Here is an 18727-nt window from a genome sequence, read left to right on the forward strand (position 1 = left end):
ACGCACCTCCTAAATGTGAAGTCAGTGTAAATGGTGTAATGGTGTGCATGTGGGCTGACTCCTGTTCACCATATACTCTTATAGATAAAACAACATGGGAGAGAGTGGGAGGTCAAGAATTGGTAAATGCAGAAATGGATTTGGTGGGCTACGGCGGGAACAAAATTCCTGTTTTGGGGTATTTCCAAGGGAGTTTGTTGTTTAATCACAAACTAGTGGTTTGTGATGTGTATGTGGTGGAATGTGGGCGATGTCTGTTGGGCTGGAACGAACAAAAGAATTTAAAGGTAGTGTTGGATCCTAATAGTAAAGAACAAGTTATTTCGGTTGTACAAGAAAGTACTGAAAAATGGAGGACGAGATTTCCAAATTTGTTTAGTAGCAAGTTAGGGTGTTTAAAGAAATTTCAACACTCCATCGTGTTAAAGGATGGGGTGGTTCCGAAAGTGCATAAGGTGAGGAATGTGCCGGTTGTTCTGAGAGATGCATTGAGAGAGGAGTTATCAAGATTGTTAAATTTGGGTGTGATTGAAAGAATAGAAGCATTGGAGTGGTTAAGCCCGGTTGTTTTGGCCCGCAAACCAAATGGAAAAATAAGAATGTGTTTGGATTTGAGAGATCTAAATGATAATATATGGGTTGATAGACATCCGATTCCGAACATTAATGATTTGTTGTGTGGGATTCAAGGAGGTGAAGTGTATTCAACATTGGACCTATCAAATGCATATCACCAGATCATGTTACATCCTGATTCTCGTCATCTCACGTAATTTGTTACATCTGAAGGGGCTTTTAGGTTTATACGCATGCCGTTTGGACTTGCATCTGCTTCAGCAGTTTTTCAAAGGGTTATGCAAGATCTTTTGGGTGAGATGCAGTGTGTTAGGTTCTTTCAGGATGATGTTTTGGTTTGGGCGGAAAATATGTATGAGCATGATCGTGTGTTAGGGAAGGTTTGTCGTGTTTTAGAGGATGCAGGTTTAACAGTTGAACCGGACAAATGTAAATTTGCACGTCAGAGTGTGGAATACCTTGGGCATACTATTTCTGGGAAAGGGATTAGGCCTAAGGTCAGTCTACTAGAGGCAATTGAAAAGGCACCTAGACTGACAAATAAGGATCAACTGAGGTCTTTCCTTGGACTGCTGCTAAGTTTGTAAGGAACTTTGCTGATTTAGCACAACCCTTGAGGGTGTTGATGGAAAAAAAATCAAAGGTATATGTGGTCTGAAGAATGTCAGCAAGCATTTGTTAAGTTAAAAAAAAATATTATTGATGCTGTTGAATTGAATCCTTTTGTGTCACACTACCTCACGATTGTGGCAACTGATGCTAGTATGTATGGACTAGGTGCTGTGTTGAAGCAGGTACATAATGGGAAAGAGTGTGTAATTGCTTTTGCTTCACGCACACTTAAAGGAGCTGAAACAACGTACTCAGCTGTGGAGAGAGAGGCTCTTGCCTGTTGGTGGGGCATTTAGCATTTTAGGAATTATGTCTGGGGGAGGAAATTTGAATTGCATACTGATCATAAACCGTTAGTAGATATTTTCACTACTTCAGGAGCAGGTCGGGCATCCTCAAGGATTGCAAGATGGTTATATAGATTGCAAGAATACACGTTCACAGTGAAGTATGTTCCAGGCGTAATGAATGTAAATGCTGATTGTCTCTCTAGATTGCCGTTAGAAGGTATGTATGTGGAGGAGGAGGAAGACTGGATTGTAGCGAATATTCAAGACATGAAAATAAATGCTATCAATGAGGAAGAATGGATGAGTGCAGAGTTGGAAGATGTAGAATTGCAGGCGGTGAAAAGATGTCTGAATAGATGCTGGTCTGATATTGGTGATTAGGTAGATTTGGTAAAGAATTACAAGAATGTATGGTCTGAATTGTCGATTCAGAATAACTTGGTTAGAAGAGGGGACAAATTAATTGTACCTCATGATTTGAGACGGAGAGTATTGGAAATATTGCACGATGGGCATGGAGGTATGTCTGGTATGAAAAGGAAAGCCAGGGAGGATTTTTGGTGGCCGGGTATGGATAGGGAAGTTGAAAGATTTGTCAGAAACTGCACAAGTTGTGCTTGCAGTGACAAAACACATCTGTGTGGAAAAAACACCTGTGGTTCCGATACCATTTCCTAAGAAACCATGGCAAAAAGTAGGTATGGATGTGTGTGGACCGTTTGTATTTGGTGATGGAGTAAAACAGTTTGCTTTAGTCATGATGGATTATCACTCGAAATGGCCAGAAGTTAGTATGGTGAGGAACACAAAGTCTGATGTGGTGATTGAGTTTTGTGAAGAAATTTGGAAGAGAGAGGGTTATCCAGAGGTAATTGTGACTGACAATGGCACACAATTTACATCACAAGAGTTTGAAAACTATTCGGTGGAGTGTGGTGTTAAGCATATTAGGACGGCTGTGGCACATCCAAGGGAAAATGGATTAGTTGAAAGATTTAATAGGGTTTTGGGTGATAACATTCAACTTTCACTGCAGAGTAATTTGAACTGGAGATCTGAAATAAAAAAAATGTTGTGGAATTATCGCACTACTCCACATTCAACGACTTTAGCAACTCCATTTATGTTATTGAAGGGCAGGAAGCCTTGTACGAAAGCCGTCCCTGGTTGGATGGGTAGAGCAGGAAAGAAAGTGTGTAATGTGAGAAGTGTGTTGGCACGTGTAGAAAAAAAACAAGAGAAATATGACGAGAGATATCTGGAGAAGTCTAAAGCACATGATGTGATAATCGGAGACTGGGTGCGTACGAGGCTGTGGCAAGGCACGAGGAAGGGTTTATCTAAGTGGTCGGAACCTAAACAAGTGGTTAAAGTAAGGAAGTACAGTGTGGTGTTGAATGATGGGAAGAGATGGAACATGGTTGATGTAGTTAAGTGTTGTGTTAAGGAGAGGGAGAAATGGGAGAAACATCATTACATGGAGGATGATTATACTGATAAGTGTCTTAGGAAATGGCCACAAAGGGTGACTAGAAAACCGGAATATTTGAAAGATTATCATATTGAATAAAGTATAATTGATCATATGTCGTATTTAGTTTACGGAAATGTAGTATGGTTAATTAGTTTTGTAGTGTTATAATTAATGGTTTTTTTTGTTATTGTAAGGGGGGGAGATATGTTCTATAGTGGGATTTAGTTAGGTTCTATTTGTGCTTAGCAACGTGTAGAATGCTGAGGTAGAATGTGAGGTGGGGTCAGTTGCTGCTGAGACCTGCCAGGGTTGGATGTGTACATCTGAACTGGAATAAAGAAGTTGTTCATAAGAAGTGCAGCGTTCCCGGTTTCTTTAAGAACTGACTCGTCTTTCTTTTGGGTTAGCTGATAAATTGTATTCCCATCCGTACGCTAATGTGGTACCAATTCATTAAGGCAGTCTAAAACATTTTGGGCATATAGAGATCTTGGTCACTATTTAATAAGCTTGAGAGCCTTTGGGTGGCAAAGGCTGACTGGTCTAGCAAATTACCTATGTTAAATCCTTGACTATTTGTTAAAGTTATTTTTAGGCTCTCCAAAAACTCCAACAAACCCTTGAAACTTCCCATATTCTACAGTGGAGGGGACCAACCTCCTGCTGAACTGAGAAGGACTCAAGTTCCTCAGGGAACATCACATATCCTATTGTGGAGGAACCATCCACCTGAACTGAGGAAGAACCAACTTCCTCAGGGAAACCAATCCCCCTTTATCCCTGTAATAATTCCTCTTTTTCTCCCTTACCCGACCTGCCACCCTTACCCAATGACTGACTTCTCAATAGTTCTTTAAGAAGGAGCATGAATCACTCACTGTCTGTTGCAGCTACAGCTGTTTCCCTCACAGATGCTGACTCAAGAAACCAGTCACTCTGAAGGGGCCCACTTCCAGGAGCCTTCACTGCGGTTCTTAGAACCAACTGGAGTGATCCACATCCATTCCCAGTTTCGGCATCAGATGATAACGCAGATTCAAAATAACTCTTCAAGTAAAAGATGAGTCAGTCGGGGGAAGTCTTCAGATTTTTTAGTAAATCCTGGTGCAGCAGAGCATCTCTCTGTCAGCTGAACACAGTCTGAGTCAGCTTACAGTCTACTCAGTTTTTATACATTCTTCAACCTACTGTGCCCTTCACTAGTTTCACACGCTTCAACTGTTGGGCATACGTTTTTTCCATTCATTCAAACAATCCCTCACAATGTTTGCCGCCTAGTGCTGCCAGCAATTAATGAAGTTCTTTCCTTCCTCCATTTCTTGGAAACACTTCATACACAGTGGTTTCTCACCAGCCTTGAGAACAGAATAGGGAGTTAAAATAACAGTTTAATCCTGTGTGAGTGACTGCACATGTTGACTCCATCAACGGTTCCCTTTGAACTCTAACAGTGAATTCTTTAGTGATCTCTGAACCATGGCAAGAACATCCTGAAAAGGAAGCAGTTATTTGCGCACAGTCCAACTAACATTTTCATGACCCCAGGGGGCTCTAATAATGATAAAAAATTGTTTCCACTGGAGGACAGAGCAGAAAGTAAGTGATTTTCTAAACACCGTTTGCATGGGAGGACAGAGCAAAAAGTAAAATGGTTTTTTTATGAAAATAAAATGGCTTCCTCACTACAGGCTTCTGTACCAGATTGAGAAACTAGATGTACTGGGAGAATATATAAAGAGAAGCTGTCGCAAATCTTCTAAATATGTTTTCATAGAGCCAGATTGTCTGGTGACTTAATCAGTTTGCTGCCAGGCCTTTTTCCCCTCCGGTGCCAAGCCTTTTTTTGGCTGTTTGGGGCAGCTTGCGCTTAGGCCCTCATAACATTTTGTCCACATAAGCTACCCACGCCAAATTTGAGTCCTTTTCTTCCAACATTCTAGGGATTCTAGAGGTACTCAGACTTTGTGGGTTCCCCTGAAGGAGACAAAGAAATTAGGCAAAATACAGCAAACATTTCGTTTTTTGTTGTTGTTTTTTTTCTCGCTTTTTTAAATGGGGAAAAATGGGCTGCAAAAGAAAGCTTGTGTCTTTTTCCCTGAAAATGGCATCAACAAAGGGTTTGCGATGCTAATATCACCATCTTCACAGCTTTTAGGAAAAGGCAGACTTGAATTAGAAAACCCAAGTTTTCAACACCATTTTGGCATTTTACTGGGACATACCCCATTTTTACTATTTTTTTGTGCTTTCAGCCTCCTTTCAGTTAGTGACAGAGATGGGTGTTAAACCAATGGATCCCAGAAAGCTAAACATATCTATAAAGTAGACAAAATTCTGAATTCAGCTAGGGGTAATTTGTGTAGATCCTACAAGGGTTTCCTACAGAAAATAGCAGCTGAAATAAAAAAATATTGAAATTGAGGTGAAAAAAAAACCAGCCATTTTTCTCCACGTTTTACTCTGTAACTTATTCCTGCGATGTCACATTTTTTTAAAGCAAGATACCGTTACATCTGCTGGACTCTTCTGGTTGCGGGGATATATAAGGCTTGTAGGTTCATCAAGAGCCCTAGGTACCCAGAGCCAATAAATGAGCTGCATCTTGCAATGGGTTTTCATTCGATACCGGGTATACAGCAATTCATTTGCTGAAATATAAAAGTGAAAAAATAGGTATCAAGAAAACCTTTGTATTTCCAAAATGGGCACAAGATCAGGTGTTGAGAAGCAGTGGTTATTTGCACATCTCTGAATTCCGGGGTGCCCATACTAGCATATGAATTACAGGGCATTTCTCAAATAGATGTCTTTTTTACACACTGTCTTACATTTGGAAGGAAAAAAAATGTAGAGAAAGACAAGGGGCAATAACACTTGTTTTGCTGTTCTGTGTTTCCCCCATGTCTCCTGATAAAAATGACAACTCACTTGTGTGGGTAGGCCTAATGCTCTGGACAGGAAATGCAACATGGACACATTACATTTTTACTTTGAAATCAACGTGTTTTTTGCAAAGTGCCTAGCTGTAGATTTTGGCCTCTACCTCAGCCGGCACCTAGGGAAGCCTCCAAACCTGTGCATTTTTAAAAACTAGACACCTAGGGGAATCCAAGATGGGGTGACTTGTGGGGCTCTCACCAGGTTCTGTTACCCAGAATCCTTTGCAAACCTCAAAATGTGGCCACAAAAACACTTTTTCCTCACATTTCGGTGACAGAAAGTTCTTGAATCTGAGAGGAGCCACAAATCTCCTTCCACCCTGCGTGCTCCCAAGTCTCCCGATAAAAATGGTACCTCACTTGTGTGGGTGGGCCTAGTGCCTGCGAAAGGAAATGCCCCAAACCACTAGCTGGAGACACAAAAAATTATCAAATTCAAAACTACCTGTTATTTGCAAGGAGGGCACCTGCGTTTTTGGTCCTGGGCTCAGCAGCCATCTAGGGAAACCTGCCAAACCCAGACATTTCTGAAAACTAAACACCTGAGGGAGTCCAGGGAGGTGTGACTTGCATGGATCCCCCAGTGGTTTCTTACCCAGAATCCTCAGCAAACCTCAAAGTTAGCTAAAAAAAAAAATCTCATTTTTTCCCAAATTTCTGTGAGGGATCACCGCACTGGGACAAATTTCCAACCACCCAACTTTCCCCTCAGTCTCCCTGTAAATATGATACCTCACTTGTGTAGGTGGGTGTGGAGATATCTTGTATAGCTGTGTTAGTAGTGAAGATTAGAATGTGATGATGTAGGTACTGAGATCAGATGGAATGCAGGAGCTGGGAGGAGGCTGGGTGAAAACGCTGTGCTGTGCTGAAGATGTCGCGTTACATTTACTTGGAATAAAGCTACAGAAAAAAAGACACGAAAGTGGAAAGCGTGATCTTTACAGTGGGCCAAGTGCCTGTGACAGGGAAGAGCCAAAAACATGTCAAAATTGAGGGGGAACCAAAGCGGGTCCAAAAGGTCAGTTTGAAAAAAATCATTTTTAGGCTGACAAGTCTAGCAGAATCTTTATCGGTATAGATGAGGCAGTTCTGGGTGGCAGGAATTTTGTGGATTCCTGCAAATCCCGAAGGTTCCATCACAAAAAATGTGGGAAAACTGTGTGATTTCCAGCAAAGTTGGAGGTTTGCAGGGCATTGTGGGTAAGAATATGGTGCAGGATGCATATGAAGCACGCCATCCTGGACTCACCCAGATGTTTAGTTTTCAGATGTGTCTAGGTCTTGTGAATTTTTCCACATGGCAGCGTCCCATAGTCCAAAAAGTGCAGCCCTCACCATTCCAAGTGGGGCGATTTAGAGAGTTAGACAAGCTCTCATGGCCCAAATGTAAAACCAAAACCAAAAATAATCAAAAGTTCTCTTGCTTGCCGTGGGATAAGATGTTTTTTTTGTGCGGGGGAGAGCTGAAAGGCTGTTACCCCCTTCAGTTGGGGTGGGTTACATAACCATGCCCATATTGGTTGGTAGCTACCACGCCACTTTTTTTTTTTTTTTTTTTTTTTTTATTCCATGGCATCTAGTGCCCGCCCCTTGGGGTGTGGACTGGGGGTAACTCTCCTATCTGCCCAACTTTGGCCTCATTTATTTGGGGTGCGGGAATGGCCATAACCTACCCCATTAAAAAAAAATAATAATAATCTTCCCTGGTCTCTGATGGGATTTCTGCCCCCCTTTGGGGTTTGGGTTCAGATGGGCCTTCCAAAAATAGGCTGATCTACCCCGAGGGGGGCAGATATGGGCAACAGTAATATGCCCCATGGGGAGCGACCCTTGCCCAAGGGGCTGCCTCCCCCCAAAGAAAACACACACATACCAATCCCTGGTGCGTAAGTGGTTACTGCCCCCCTCCCTCCCTCTGGGGGCAGATCGGCCTAATAGAAATAGGCCGATCTGTCCCCAAGGGGAGCAGAAAGGGCCTAAAAATAATTTGGCCCCCTGGGGAGCGGCTGTAGGAAAGGACCATCTTGCCTGGCATGTTACCCCCCATTTTTACTTGTATCTCAGTTTGTTTTTGCCTGTCTCACTGGGATCCTGCTAGCCAGGACCCCAGTGCTCATAGTTTGTGGCCTGAATGTGTGTCCCTGTGTAGTGACTAACTGTGTCACTGAGGCTCTGCTAATCAGAACCTCAGTGTTTACGCACTCTCTTCCTTTAAAATTGTCACTATAGGCTAGTGACCATTTTCACCAATTCTAATAGGCACACTGGAACACCCTTATAATCCCCTAGTATGTGGTACCTAGGTACCCAGGGTATTGGGGTTCCAGGAGATCCCTATGGGCTGCAGAATTTCTTTTGCCACCCATAGGGAGCGCAGACAATTCTTACACAGGACTACCACTGCAGCCTGAGTGAAATAATGTCCATGTTATTTCACAGCCATTTTACACTGCACTTAAGTAACTTATAAGTCACCTATATGTCTAACCCTCACTTGGTGAAGATTAGGTGCAAAGTTACTAAGTGAGAGGGCACCCTGGCACTAGACAAGGTGCCCCCAGATAGTTCAGGGCAATTTCCCCGGACTTTGTGAGTGCGGGGACACCATTACACGCGTGCACTACATATAGGTTAATACCTATATGTAGCTTCACAATGGTAACTCCGAATATGGCCATGTAACATGCTAAGATCATGGACTTGTCCCCCCCCATGCCAAATCTGGTATTGGGGTGCCAGTCCCATTCATCCTCGGGGCTCCAGCATGGACCCTGGGTACTGCCAAACCAGCCCTCCGGGGTTTTCACTGCAGCTACCGCTGCTGCCAACTCACAGACAGGCTTCTGCCCTCCTGGGGTCTGGGCAGCCCGTTCCCAGGAAGGCAGAACAAAGGATCTCCTCTGAGAGAGGGTGTTACACCCTCTCCCTTTGGAAATAGGTGTTAAGGGGCCTGAGAGTAGTAGCCTCTCCAGGCCTCTGGAAATGCTTTGAAAGGCACAGATGGGGCCTCCTTGCATAAACCAGTCCTTGCAACCCCCAGCCCCTGCTCTGGCGCGAAACTGGAGAAAGGAAAGGGGACCCAGAACTCCTCCAGTGTGTCCCAGACCTCTGCCATCTTGAATCCAGAGGTGTGAGGGCACAATGGAGGCCTCTGAGTGTCCAGTGCCAGCAGGTGACGTCAGATACCCCTCCTGATAGGTGCTTACCTGACTAGGTGGCCAATCCTCCTCTGACGGCTATTTAGGGTCTCTCCTGTGGGCTTTTCCTCAGATAACAATTTGCAAGAGCTCACAAGAGTTCCTCTGCATCTCCCTCTTCGACTTCTGCCAAGGATCGACCGCTGACTGCTCCAGGACGCCTGCAAAAGTGCAACAAAGTAGCAATAAGACTACCAGCGACATTGTAGTGCCTAATCCTGCCGGCTTTCTCGATTGTTTCCTGGTGGTGCATGCTCTGGGGGCTGTCTGCCTTCACCCTGCACTGGAAGCCAAGAAGAAATCTCCTGTGGGTTGACTGAGTCTCCCCCCTGCTAACGCAGGCACCAAACTTCAGCTTCACTGGTCCTCTGGGTCCCCTCTCATTGTGACGAGCGTGGTCCCTGGAACACAGGTTGTGGATCCGAATGACCCCGACAGTCCAGTGGTCCATCTTTCCAAATTTGTAGGAGGTAAGTCCTTGCCTCCCCCGCCAGATACTAATCCTGTGTACTGTGTGAACTGCAGCTGCTAGGGCTTCTGTGCACTTTTGCAAGGCATCCTTCGTGCACAGCCTAGCCCAGGTCCCAAGCACTCCATCCTGCATTGCTCAACTCGCTGAGTTGACCACCAGCTTCGTGGGACCCTCCTTTGTAGTGTTGAGACAACCGCCGTGCTCAGTTTTCTTGAACTTCTGCATGTGCTGGCTTCTTCTGCGGGCCTCCTCTGTCTCCTCTTCCAAGGGGCGACCTCCTGGTCCTGGGCAGCACCCATTTTTCTTCAACTGCGACCTTTGCAGCTAGCAAGGCTTGTTTGCAGTCTTTCTCCAAAGAAACAACTCTGCATCCTCCAGCATTCCGTGGGACATCTTCTGTGCAAAGGAGAAGTTCCTGGCATCTTCCGTTGTTGCAGAATCTTCAGCTTCTTCCACCCGGAGGCAGCCATTTTGCACCTTCATCCGGGGTTTAGTGGGCTCCTGCCCCCCCTGTACACTTTAGTGACTCTTGGACTTGACCCCCTTCCTTTACAGGTCCTCAGGTCCAGGAATCAGTCTTCAGTGCTTTGCAGTCTGTTGTGGTCTTTGCAGAATCTCCTATCACGACTCAGTGTGTTTCTGGGGAAGTAGGGTCACTTTACTCCTACTTTTCAGGGTCTTGGGGTGGGGTATCTTGGACACCCTTTGTGTTTTCTTACTCCCAGCGACCCTCTAAACACTACACTAGGCCAGGGGCCCCTTAGTGGTTCGCATTACACTTTCTTAGTATATGGTTTGTGTTGCCCCTAGGCCTATTGCATCCTATTGTATTCTACAGTGTTTGCACTACTTTTCTAACTGTTTACTTACCTGATTTTGGTTTGTGTGTATATTTTGTGAATTTTACTTACCTCCTAATGGAGTATATCCTCTACGATATTTTTGGCACATTGTCACTAAAATAAAGTACCTGTATTTTTTAGTAACTCAGAGTATTGTGATTCTTATGATATAGTGCTATATGATATAAGTGGTATGGTAGGAGCTTTGCATGTCTCCTAGTTCAGCCTAAGCTGCTCTGCTATAGCTACCTCTATCAGCCCAAGCTGCTAGAACACTACTAATCTACTAATAAGGGATAACTGGACCTGGCACAGGGTGTAAGTACCATCAGGTACCCACCGTAAGCCAGGCAAGCCTCCTTCAGCGACCCTTTCCCAAGGGGCTGCTCCCCTCATGTCAAAATCACAACAAAAAATTCCCTGGTGTCTAGTGGGCATTTCTGCTGCCCGATCGCATCGCGATTGGGCAGCAGAAATGCTGAGAAAGACATCGAGGGAAAAGCCTTTCCTTTCCTTTGATGCTTTTCTTGGCCCCTGCAGGTGATCGGAAGAGAAATACAAAATAATTTCTCCTCCGATCTGCGCTGGAAGCTGAGCTTCCAGCGCAGAGGGACAGGCCACTGATGAGGTCGGCACGCAATCGTGCACTGACATCATCAGAAGCCCGACAGGCCTCTGATGAGGTCGGCACGCAATCGTGCACTGACGTCATCGGAAGCCACGGGGGGCACGCGGGGTGGAAGGGGAAGTGATTCCCCTTCCATCCATGCAGTGGGGGTGCTGAGGTGAAGCTCATGAGGGGGTAGGGGGAAGCGCTAGCGCTCCCCGTGATCATGTACCAGGACTTAACAATTAAGTCCTCAGCGCCACAGCCAAGGACGTAAACGTTACGTCCTTGGCTGCCAAGGGGTTAAGTGCAGTTGCAAGGCTGCAGTGCCCCTGCTAGCAACTATAAGTGCTTTTAACGACAACATTGAGAAAGTCTGTATCACACAGGTAGCAAACAGGTGTGAAAAAGTGCAATTGTTTGTTTGTTCAGTGATGACATTGAAGGCATTTGTGATACTATCTCTGTTCCTACGTTAGGTAGTGAGCTGTTCATAGTAGGCATTATGATTGTTTAGATAACCGTAGTTGGAGAATTCATGTTTATTAGAATTTGGATTTTAGCCATAATGTCCCTTTAGTAGAAATTGTTTTAAAAGGATTCTTTCAGAATGTTTAATTTGTGATCTTAATATCACAACATAACCCTTGAACAGTGTTTAAGTGAATATGTTTTGGAATTTTCTTGCACTACCTAGTGTTAAGGCAAAGCCTTCTGCAGCACTCCATGACTCTCCTGGTAGTGGCTAGCTGTCATCAGACTACATAGGCTGTAAGCAATACTGAAACCTGTGATCTCCTTATATGCACACCTCTGTAGCAGGTTATCAACCCGCAGGCCTAGTTTACCGGCTATCATATCATGCGTAATTGCCTGTTAATTTGTCTTTTTTTGCATCTGCTTCTAGGAAGGATCCTCTTCTTCCAGTGCCCGTTGGTTCCACGTCCACTGATGAAATTCAGGACCCTGTACTGCTCTAGCTGTTTAAGAAAAACTATAGCATTCACTGAGGGACATTTTGTTAATGACTTGGCAGAACAGGACACAAAAGACCCGGAGCAAAAAGTAGACCTGTTCTATTCTGATGAAGAGCGATCTGCCATTCTTGCGCTGCTGAACACTGCTTCAGAGTGTGAACTTGCTTCGATAAAACTGCTGCGGGGTAAAAAGTCTTTGAGCATTGTGGAGTACCGGAATAAACACGGGCCATTTGACAATTTGCAAACTTTGACAAAAATACCCAACTTTAAATACAAGTCTGCAGTGAAGGTTTGTGAGAGTATTGTCAGCCGGCATGAACGAGAAGAACAAAAAGAAAAAAAAGTGGCAGAGCACAGATCTGTAAGCAAATTCATCAAGCCTGAAATAAGAAGGGACAGGCTCGAGGTTTGTTTTCCTACTTGTATGTTTGTCTTTTAAATTAGGTTTTTAATCAGTGGTGCATTTCTGTTTACCATAATTTCCGCCGTACATTTTACAGCAGGGAATTACTGACAATGACTGACAATGAGGAATGCCAAATAGCATGTTTAGGAGAAACACATTTCACAGTTTTCCAAAATTAGAAACCTCTAGGTGCCAGGGCAATTTTTTTTAAATTTTTTTTTTGTGTGTTTTTTTTAGAGATAGGGAGCGACCCATTAGGCAAGGGTCGCTCCCCTGGGGGGGGGCAAATTGTATTTAGACCATTTTAGGTCAATCTGTCCCCAAGGGGGGCAGAAACCACTAGGCACCAGGGTTTTTTTTTGGTTTTTTTGCGCCAATGTCACGCAAGTGGAGCGACCCCGTAGGCAAGGGTCTTTCCCCAGGGTGTTGGGGGGACAGGGTGGCAGATATATTTTAGGCCATTTCTGCCCCCCCAAGGGCAGATCGGCCTATTGTTATTAGGCCGATCTGCCCCCGGGGGGGGGGGCGCAGAAGCCTCTAGGCGCCAGTGATAAAAAAAAATAAAACATTTTTGTTTTGTTTTTTAGAGGTGGGGAGCGATCCCTTAGTCAAGGGTCTCTCCCCTGGGGGGGGGGAATTGTATTTAGACCATTTCTGTCCCCCTTTGGGGCAGATCGGCCGATTTTTGTTAGGCCAAGCTGCCCCCATGGGGGCAGAAACCACTTAGGCACCAGGGATTGGTGTGTATGCGTGTGTTTTCTTTAGGGGGGCAGCCCGTTGGGTAAGGGTCGCTCCCCATGAGGGCACATTACTGTTGGCCATATCTGCCCCCATTGGGGGCAGATGGGCCTGTTTTTGGAAGGCCCATATGCCCCCAAGGGGGGGGGCAGAAAGCCCGGCAGAGGCCAGGGAAGTTTTTTTTTCAAAAATAAGAGGGTGGAGTATGGCCATACCCCACCCCAAATAAATGGGTCCAAAAGTTGGTCGGCAATTACCCCTGATCCACACCCCGGGGGCAGAAAGTCTACTAGATGCCAGGGAATAAAAAAAATAAAAAAAAACGTATTGGGGTGGTGGCTACCATCCAGTATGGGCCTGGTTACGCCCCACCTCAACTGAAGGGGGTAACAGTCTTTCAGCACTCCCCCGCACTCTAAAACATCTTATCCCACAGCAAGCAAGAAGACATTTGATTTTTTGGGTTTTAGTTTTACATTTGGGCCATGAGAGCTTGGCTTACTCTCAAAATCGTCCCACTTGGAATGGTAAGGGCTGCACTTTATAGACTTTGGGACGCTGCCATGTAGAAAAATCCACAAGCCCTAGACACATCTGAAAACTAAACATCTGGGTGATTCCAGGGTGGTGTGTTTCACATGCACCCGCACCATTTTTGTACCCACAATCCCCTGCAAACCTCCAACTTTTCTGGAAATCACAAATTTTTCCCACATTTTTGTGATGGAACCTTTCTGAATCTGCAGGAATCCACAAAATTCCTACCACCCAGCATTGTCTCATCTATACCGATAAAAATTCTGCTGCACTTGTCAGCCTAAAAATGTTTTTTTGCAAACTGCCCTTTTGGACCCTCTTTGTTCCCCCTCAATATCGACATGTTTTTGGCTCTTCCCTTTCACAAGCACTTGGCCCACCTACACAAATGAGGTATAATTTTTAAAGGGAGACTGAGGGGAACATTGGGTGGTATGAAATGTGTCCCAGTGCAGTGATCCCACACAGAAATGTGGGAAAAATTAGATTTTTTAGCTAAATTTGAGGTTTGCTGAGGATTCTGGGTAAGAAAACACTGGGGGTCCACGCAAGTCACACCTCACTGGACTACCTCGGGTGTCTAGTTTTCAGAAATGTCTGGGTTTGGTAGGTTTCCCTAGAAGGATGCTGAGCCCAGGACCAAAAACGCAGGCCCCCCCCCTGCAAAAACAGGTAGTTTTGTATTTGATAATTTTGATGTGTCCAGATAGTGTTTTGGGGCATTTCCTTTCACGGGCAGTAGGCTCACCCACAAAAGTGAGGTACCATTTTTATCGGTTGACTTGGGGGAACGCTGGGTGGAAGGAAATTTGTGGCTCCTCTCAGATTCCAGAACTTTCTGTCACCGGAATGAGAAGAAAAAGTGTTTTTTTTGGCCAAATTTCGAGGTTTGCAAAGGATTATGGGTAACAGAACCTGGTGAGAGCCCCACAAGTCACCCCATCTTGGATTCCCCTAGGTGTCTAGTTTTCAAAACTGCGCAGGTTTGTTAGGTTTCCCTAGGTGCCGGCTGAGCTAGAGGCCAAAATCCACAGCTAGGCACTTTGCAAAAAACAGCTCTGTTTTCTTTGTGAAAATGGGATGTGTCCACGTTGTGTTTTGGGGCATTTCCTGTCGCGGTGCTAGGCCTATCCACGCAAGTGAGGTACCATTTTTATCGGGAGACGTGGGGGAACACAGAATAGCAAATATTGCCCCTTGTCTTTCTCTACATTTTTTCCTTCCAAATGTAAGGCAGTGTGTAAAAAAGACGTCTATTTGAGAAATGCCCCGTAATTCACATGCTTGTATGGGCACCCCGGAATTCAGAGATGTGCAAATAACCACTGCTTCTCAACACCTTATCTTGTGGCCATTTTGGAAATACAAAGGTTTTCTTGATACCTATTTTTCACTTTTTATATTTCAGCAAATTAATTGCTGTATACCCGGTATAGAATAAAAACCCATTGCAAGGTGCAGCTCATTTATTGGCTCTGGGTACCTAGGGTTCTTGACGAACCTACAAGCCCTACATATCCCCGCAACCAGAAGAGTCCAGCGGATGTAACGGTATATTGCTTTAAAAAATTTGACATCGCAGGAAAATGTTAGAGTAAAATGTAGAGGAAAAATGGCTGTTTTTTTCACCTCAATTTCAATATGTTTTTATTTCAGCTGTTATTTTCTATAGGAAACACTTGTAGGATCTACACAAATGACCCCTTGCTGAATTCAGATTTTTGTCTACTTTTCAGAAATGTTTAGCTTTCTGGGATCGAGCATTGGTTTCTCACCCATTTCGGTCACTAACTGGAAGGAGGCTGAAAGCACAAAAAATAGTAAAAATGGGGTATGTCCCAGTAAAATGTCAAAATTGTATTGAAAAATGTGTTTTCTAATTCAAGTCTGCCTGTTCCTGAAAGCTGGGAAGATGGTGATCTTGCCACCGCAAACCCTTTGTTGATGCCATTTTCAGGGAAAAAACCATGAGCCACCTTCTGCAGCCCTTTTTCCCCATTTTAAAAAAAACAAAAAAAACATTTTCACTGTATTTTGGCAAATTTCTTGGTCTCCTTCAGTGGAACCCACAAGGTCTGGGTACCTCTAGAATCCCTAGGATGTTGGAAAAAAAGGACGCAAATTTGGCTTGGGTAGCTTTTGTGGACAAAAAGTTATGAGGGCCTAAGCGCGAACTGCCCCAAATGGCCAAAAAAAGGCTTGGCACAGGAGGGGAAAAGGCCTGGCAGCGAAGGGTTAAGCAGAGCTGTTGCGCGTACCCGCAAATGGCATGCCTAAGCCAAGCCTGTCTGCGTCCATCTGCACTCAGTGCCAGCCAGCCTGCCTGTTTCTACTGTGCTGCTGGCCCGCACTTTTCCTACTCCTCTTCCTCCCTGCTGTTAAATCCACATTTTCCTTTTTTGAATCCCTCTCCAAATTGTGCGCCTGTTCTTTTTCTCTTGGGACCAGGTACGTTGGTTGCTGAACTTCAGCCCTCCCCTCCAGAACTATAGGGGTGTCCACTAGCATTCTGGCTGCCTTAATTAATGTACGCTCCCTTCATGAGAGCGCCTTACATATCTTTGGTCTCTTGGAGGAAGAGCTCGATATTCTCTTCCTTACTGAGACTGGGTTGTCAGACTCCTCGGCGCCTCATGTGGCGATTGCAATTCCTCGTGGGTATAATATGCTCCTCCGAGATAGAGTGGGTAAAAGATGAGGGAGGTTTGCTATTGAAAAAAGTGCTTTAAATGAGTTTCATTTGAGCTTACAGACTTGCAGGGAGCAGAATCTTTGGAGTTTTGTCTGTCCCTGTCTGCCAACAAACCTTTGGCTGGGGCTCTGATCTACCGTGCTCTGGTACCTGTAGGAGATTTCCTCTGATCTCTGGATCAGAGTTTATCTAAATGTCTCCTCCAATACTCCAATATCACAGTCTTCGGGGATTTGAATGTACATTTGGATAAGGCTTCTGACCCTCAAGCTAAACTCTTAATAAATAATTTGGCAGCCTGCAACCTAAGTCAATTAGTGACTCAACCGATGCACTTGGCTGGCCATTTTCCTGATCCCATAGTCTCATTGCTTTGTGAACTTTATCATTATTCACCCTGTTGAGTGATCTGACCACTCTATAATCTATTTTGCTTGGAATGTGGTCCCGGTGTCTGTTTGCAGAAGATGTGAGCCAGCCCCTCCCATTTTTCTGTTTTTGGAGGAATCCTTCTCTGTTTTTGAGTGGGAATATTAAATCTGACACCGAAGCTGTTAATGCCTGGTTGTCGCACTTGGCCAATACTCTTGCCCCCTTGAAAAAGTAAAAGTCTGCTAATGCTTGTGGCGAAGTCTTGGGAGGAAGAATTATTGTTCCATGGATAAAGAACTTTATAAATTGGCTTTAAAGAACTATAATCTAACCATTATTAAGAACTCGAGCATCCTTTTTTGCCAACCAAGTTGCTGAGTCTGGGAAAAAATCTAGGGAGATCTTTAAGATAGTGCATCCCGATGGGAGAATTTCTGCACTTTCTCAGCAATTAATTGGCTCTCCCAATCTGTGTGAGCAACTTTAGTTTTTCTTTGGTGATAACATCACTGGTGTTGTGGATGCTCTTAATTCCCTGGGCTCTGAGAACCCCCTAGAGCAATGGTTCCCAAACCTTTTCGGCCCGCAGCTTCCTTGATCAATTGGCCACGGCTTCCCATTACTTTTCTTTCTTTTTATTTTTTTTGTGGGTGTGGATGCAAGCCTGGTCGGTAGTACTTCTATTTTAAGGTCTGGAGAATAGTGTGTGCAATGCACAGGTGTGTCTACTCTCTCTTTTTCCAATATTTGTGTGCCCTCTGGCCATGAAGTGACTGCATGTGTGCTGTTCGTGCAAGCTCAGCCTTCAGCTGGACACATCCAGCCAAGGGCAACAGGGTGCTGTGGCGCACAGTCTGGGAACCACTGCTGTACATTCTCCACCACTATTTTATTGTTCAGATTTCTTTATAAAGGATTTTAAACTTGAAGAAAAGGAAAAAAAGGAAAGAAAGGGACAAGGACAAGGCGGGGTGTCACAGCACCCAACAATTCCCAAGGAGAAAACATGCAACAGGCTGGTCCCCCCCCCTCCCCCCCCCCCCCCCCCAGGCCCCCCTTCCCTCATCCCCCCCTAAGTCTAGCAGCCAAAAGGCGGCCGCACCTGTTGCCACCCACATGGTAGGATTGCCGCAGTCGGAGAGCTGCATATTCCGCCCTGTCCATGTTAAGCCCCTCCAGCTGTAGCCGAGCTGCACTGAGTTGTTTCCACACCCTCGGGGGCCCCTGTCCTCTTATGTATCTTTTCAAGCTCCGTCACCTGCTGCTGTAAGTGTGGTCTTTTCTCACATCTGAGTTTATTATCTGCTGAGGAGATTCCTATAAACTCCCCTCTGATCACCGCTTTCAGTGCATCCCACATAAGGGGTAGCGGGGTGTCAGCCGTATCGTTAAATTCCAAGTAAGTGGAAATAGCTTTGGAAATATGAGCAACTACCTCCGGCCTCATCAGGAGTGTGGATCTCAAGCGCCAAAGGTGGGGCTCCTTATGCTCGAGGGGAGCGTTAAGTGTGAGGATCACCGTTGCGTGATCCGACAGTGCACAGGGGACATTTTTATGTCCCCCGTCCTCTGTTCAATTTCCTTGGAGCCCAAGAAAGTCTATATGTGCGTAGGTCTTGTGGGCGTGTGAGTAAAAGTTGTAGTCTCTAGCGTTAGAGTGTCTGCCCCTCCAAAGATCTCTAAGCCCCCACCCCTCTAATCTCTCCAGGCCCCTCGCATGCATGGCCCCTGTCCTTCCGTGTCGTGAAGCGTATCTGTCCCATTCCCTATGTAAGACTATGTTGAAGCCGCCCCCTATGATCACCTGCGAACAAGCAGGCCAAATTCGCGACTCCCGCATTGCAAAGACCGTGAAGAGACACCTGCTTGCATATCATTGAATGACGAACAGCAGTCTCACATTTGCTTCCGCTAAGAAATACCTCTGTTTCACCGTTCAGACATCTGTAGTCAAAGGGCAACTCCCACTCTTCCTTAATATAGCTATCTC

General features: G+C 45.1%; 1 protein-coding gene across 2 annotated transcripts in view; it reads left to right on the forward strand.

Moving 5' to 3' along the window:
• The window catches only part of TEFM (transcription elongation factor, mitochondrial), a 103753-nt gene that overhangs the window by 39758 nt on the left and 45268 nt on the right, over positions 1-18727 (forward strand). For both annotated transcript variants that reach the window (XM_069199989.1, XM_069199990.1), the window contains exon 2: positions 11920-12398. In XM_069199989.1, the coding sequence (XP_069056090.1) occupies positions 11920-12398 (479 nt within the window). The remainder of the gene's footprint in view (positions 1-11919; positions 12399-18727) is intronic.

Source organism: Pleurodeles waltl, chromosome 7 (assembly GCF_031143425.1).
Source record: "Pleurodeles waltl isolate 20211129_DDA chromosome 7, aPleWal1.hap1.20221129, whole genome shotgun sequence".
NCBI classification, from domain to species: domain Eukaryota; kingdom Metazoa; phylum Chordata; class Amphibia; order Caudata; family Salamandridae; genus Pleurodeles; species Pleurodeles waltl.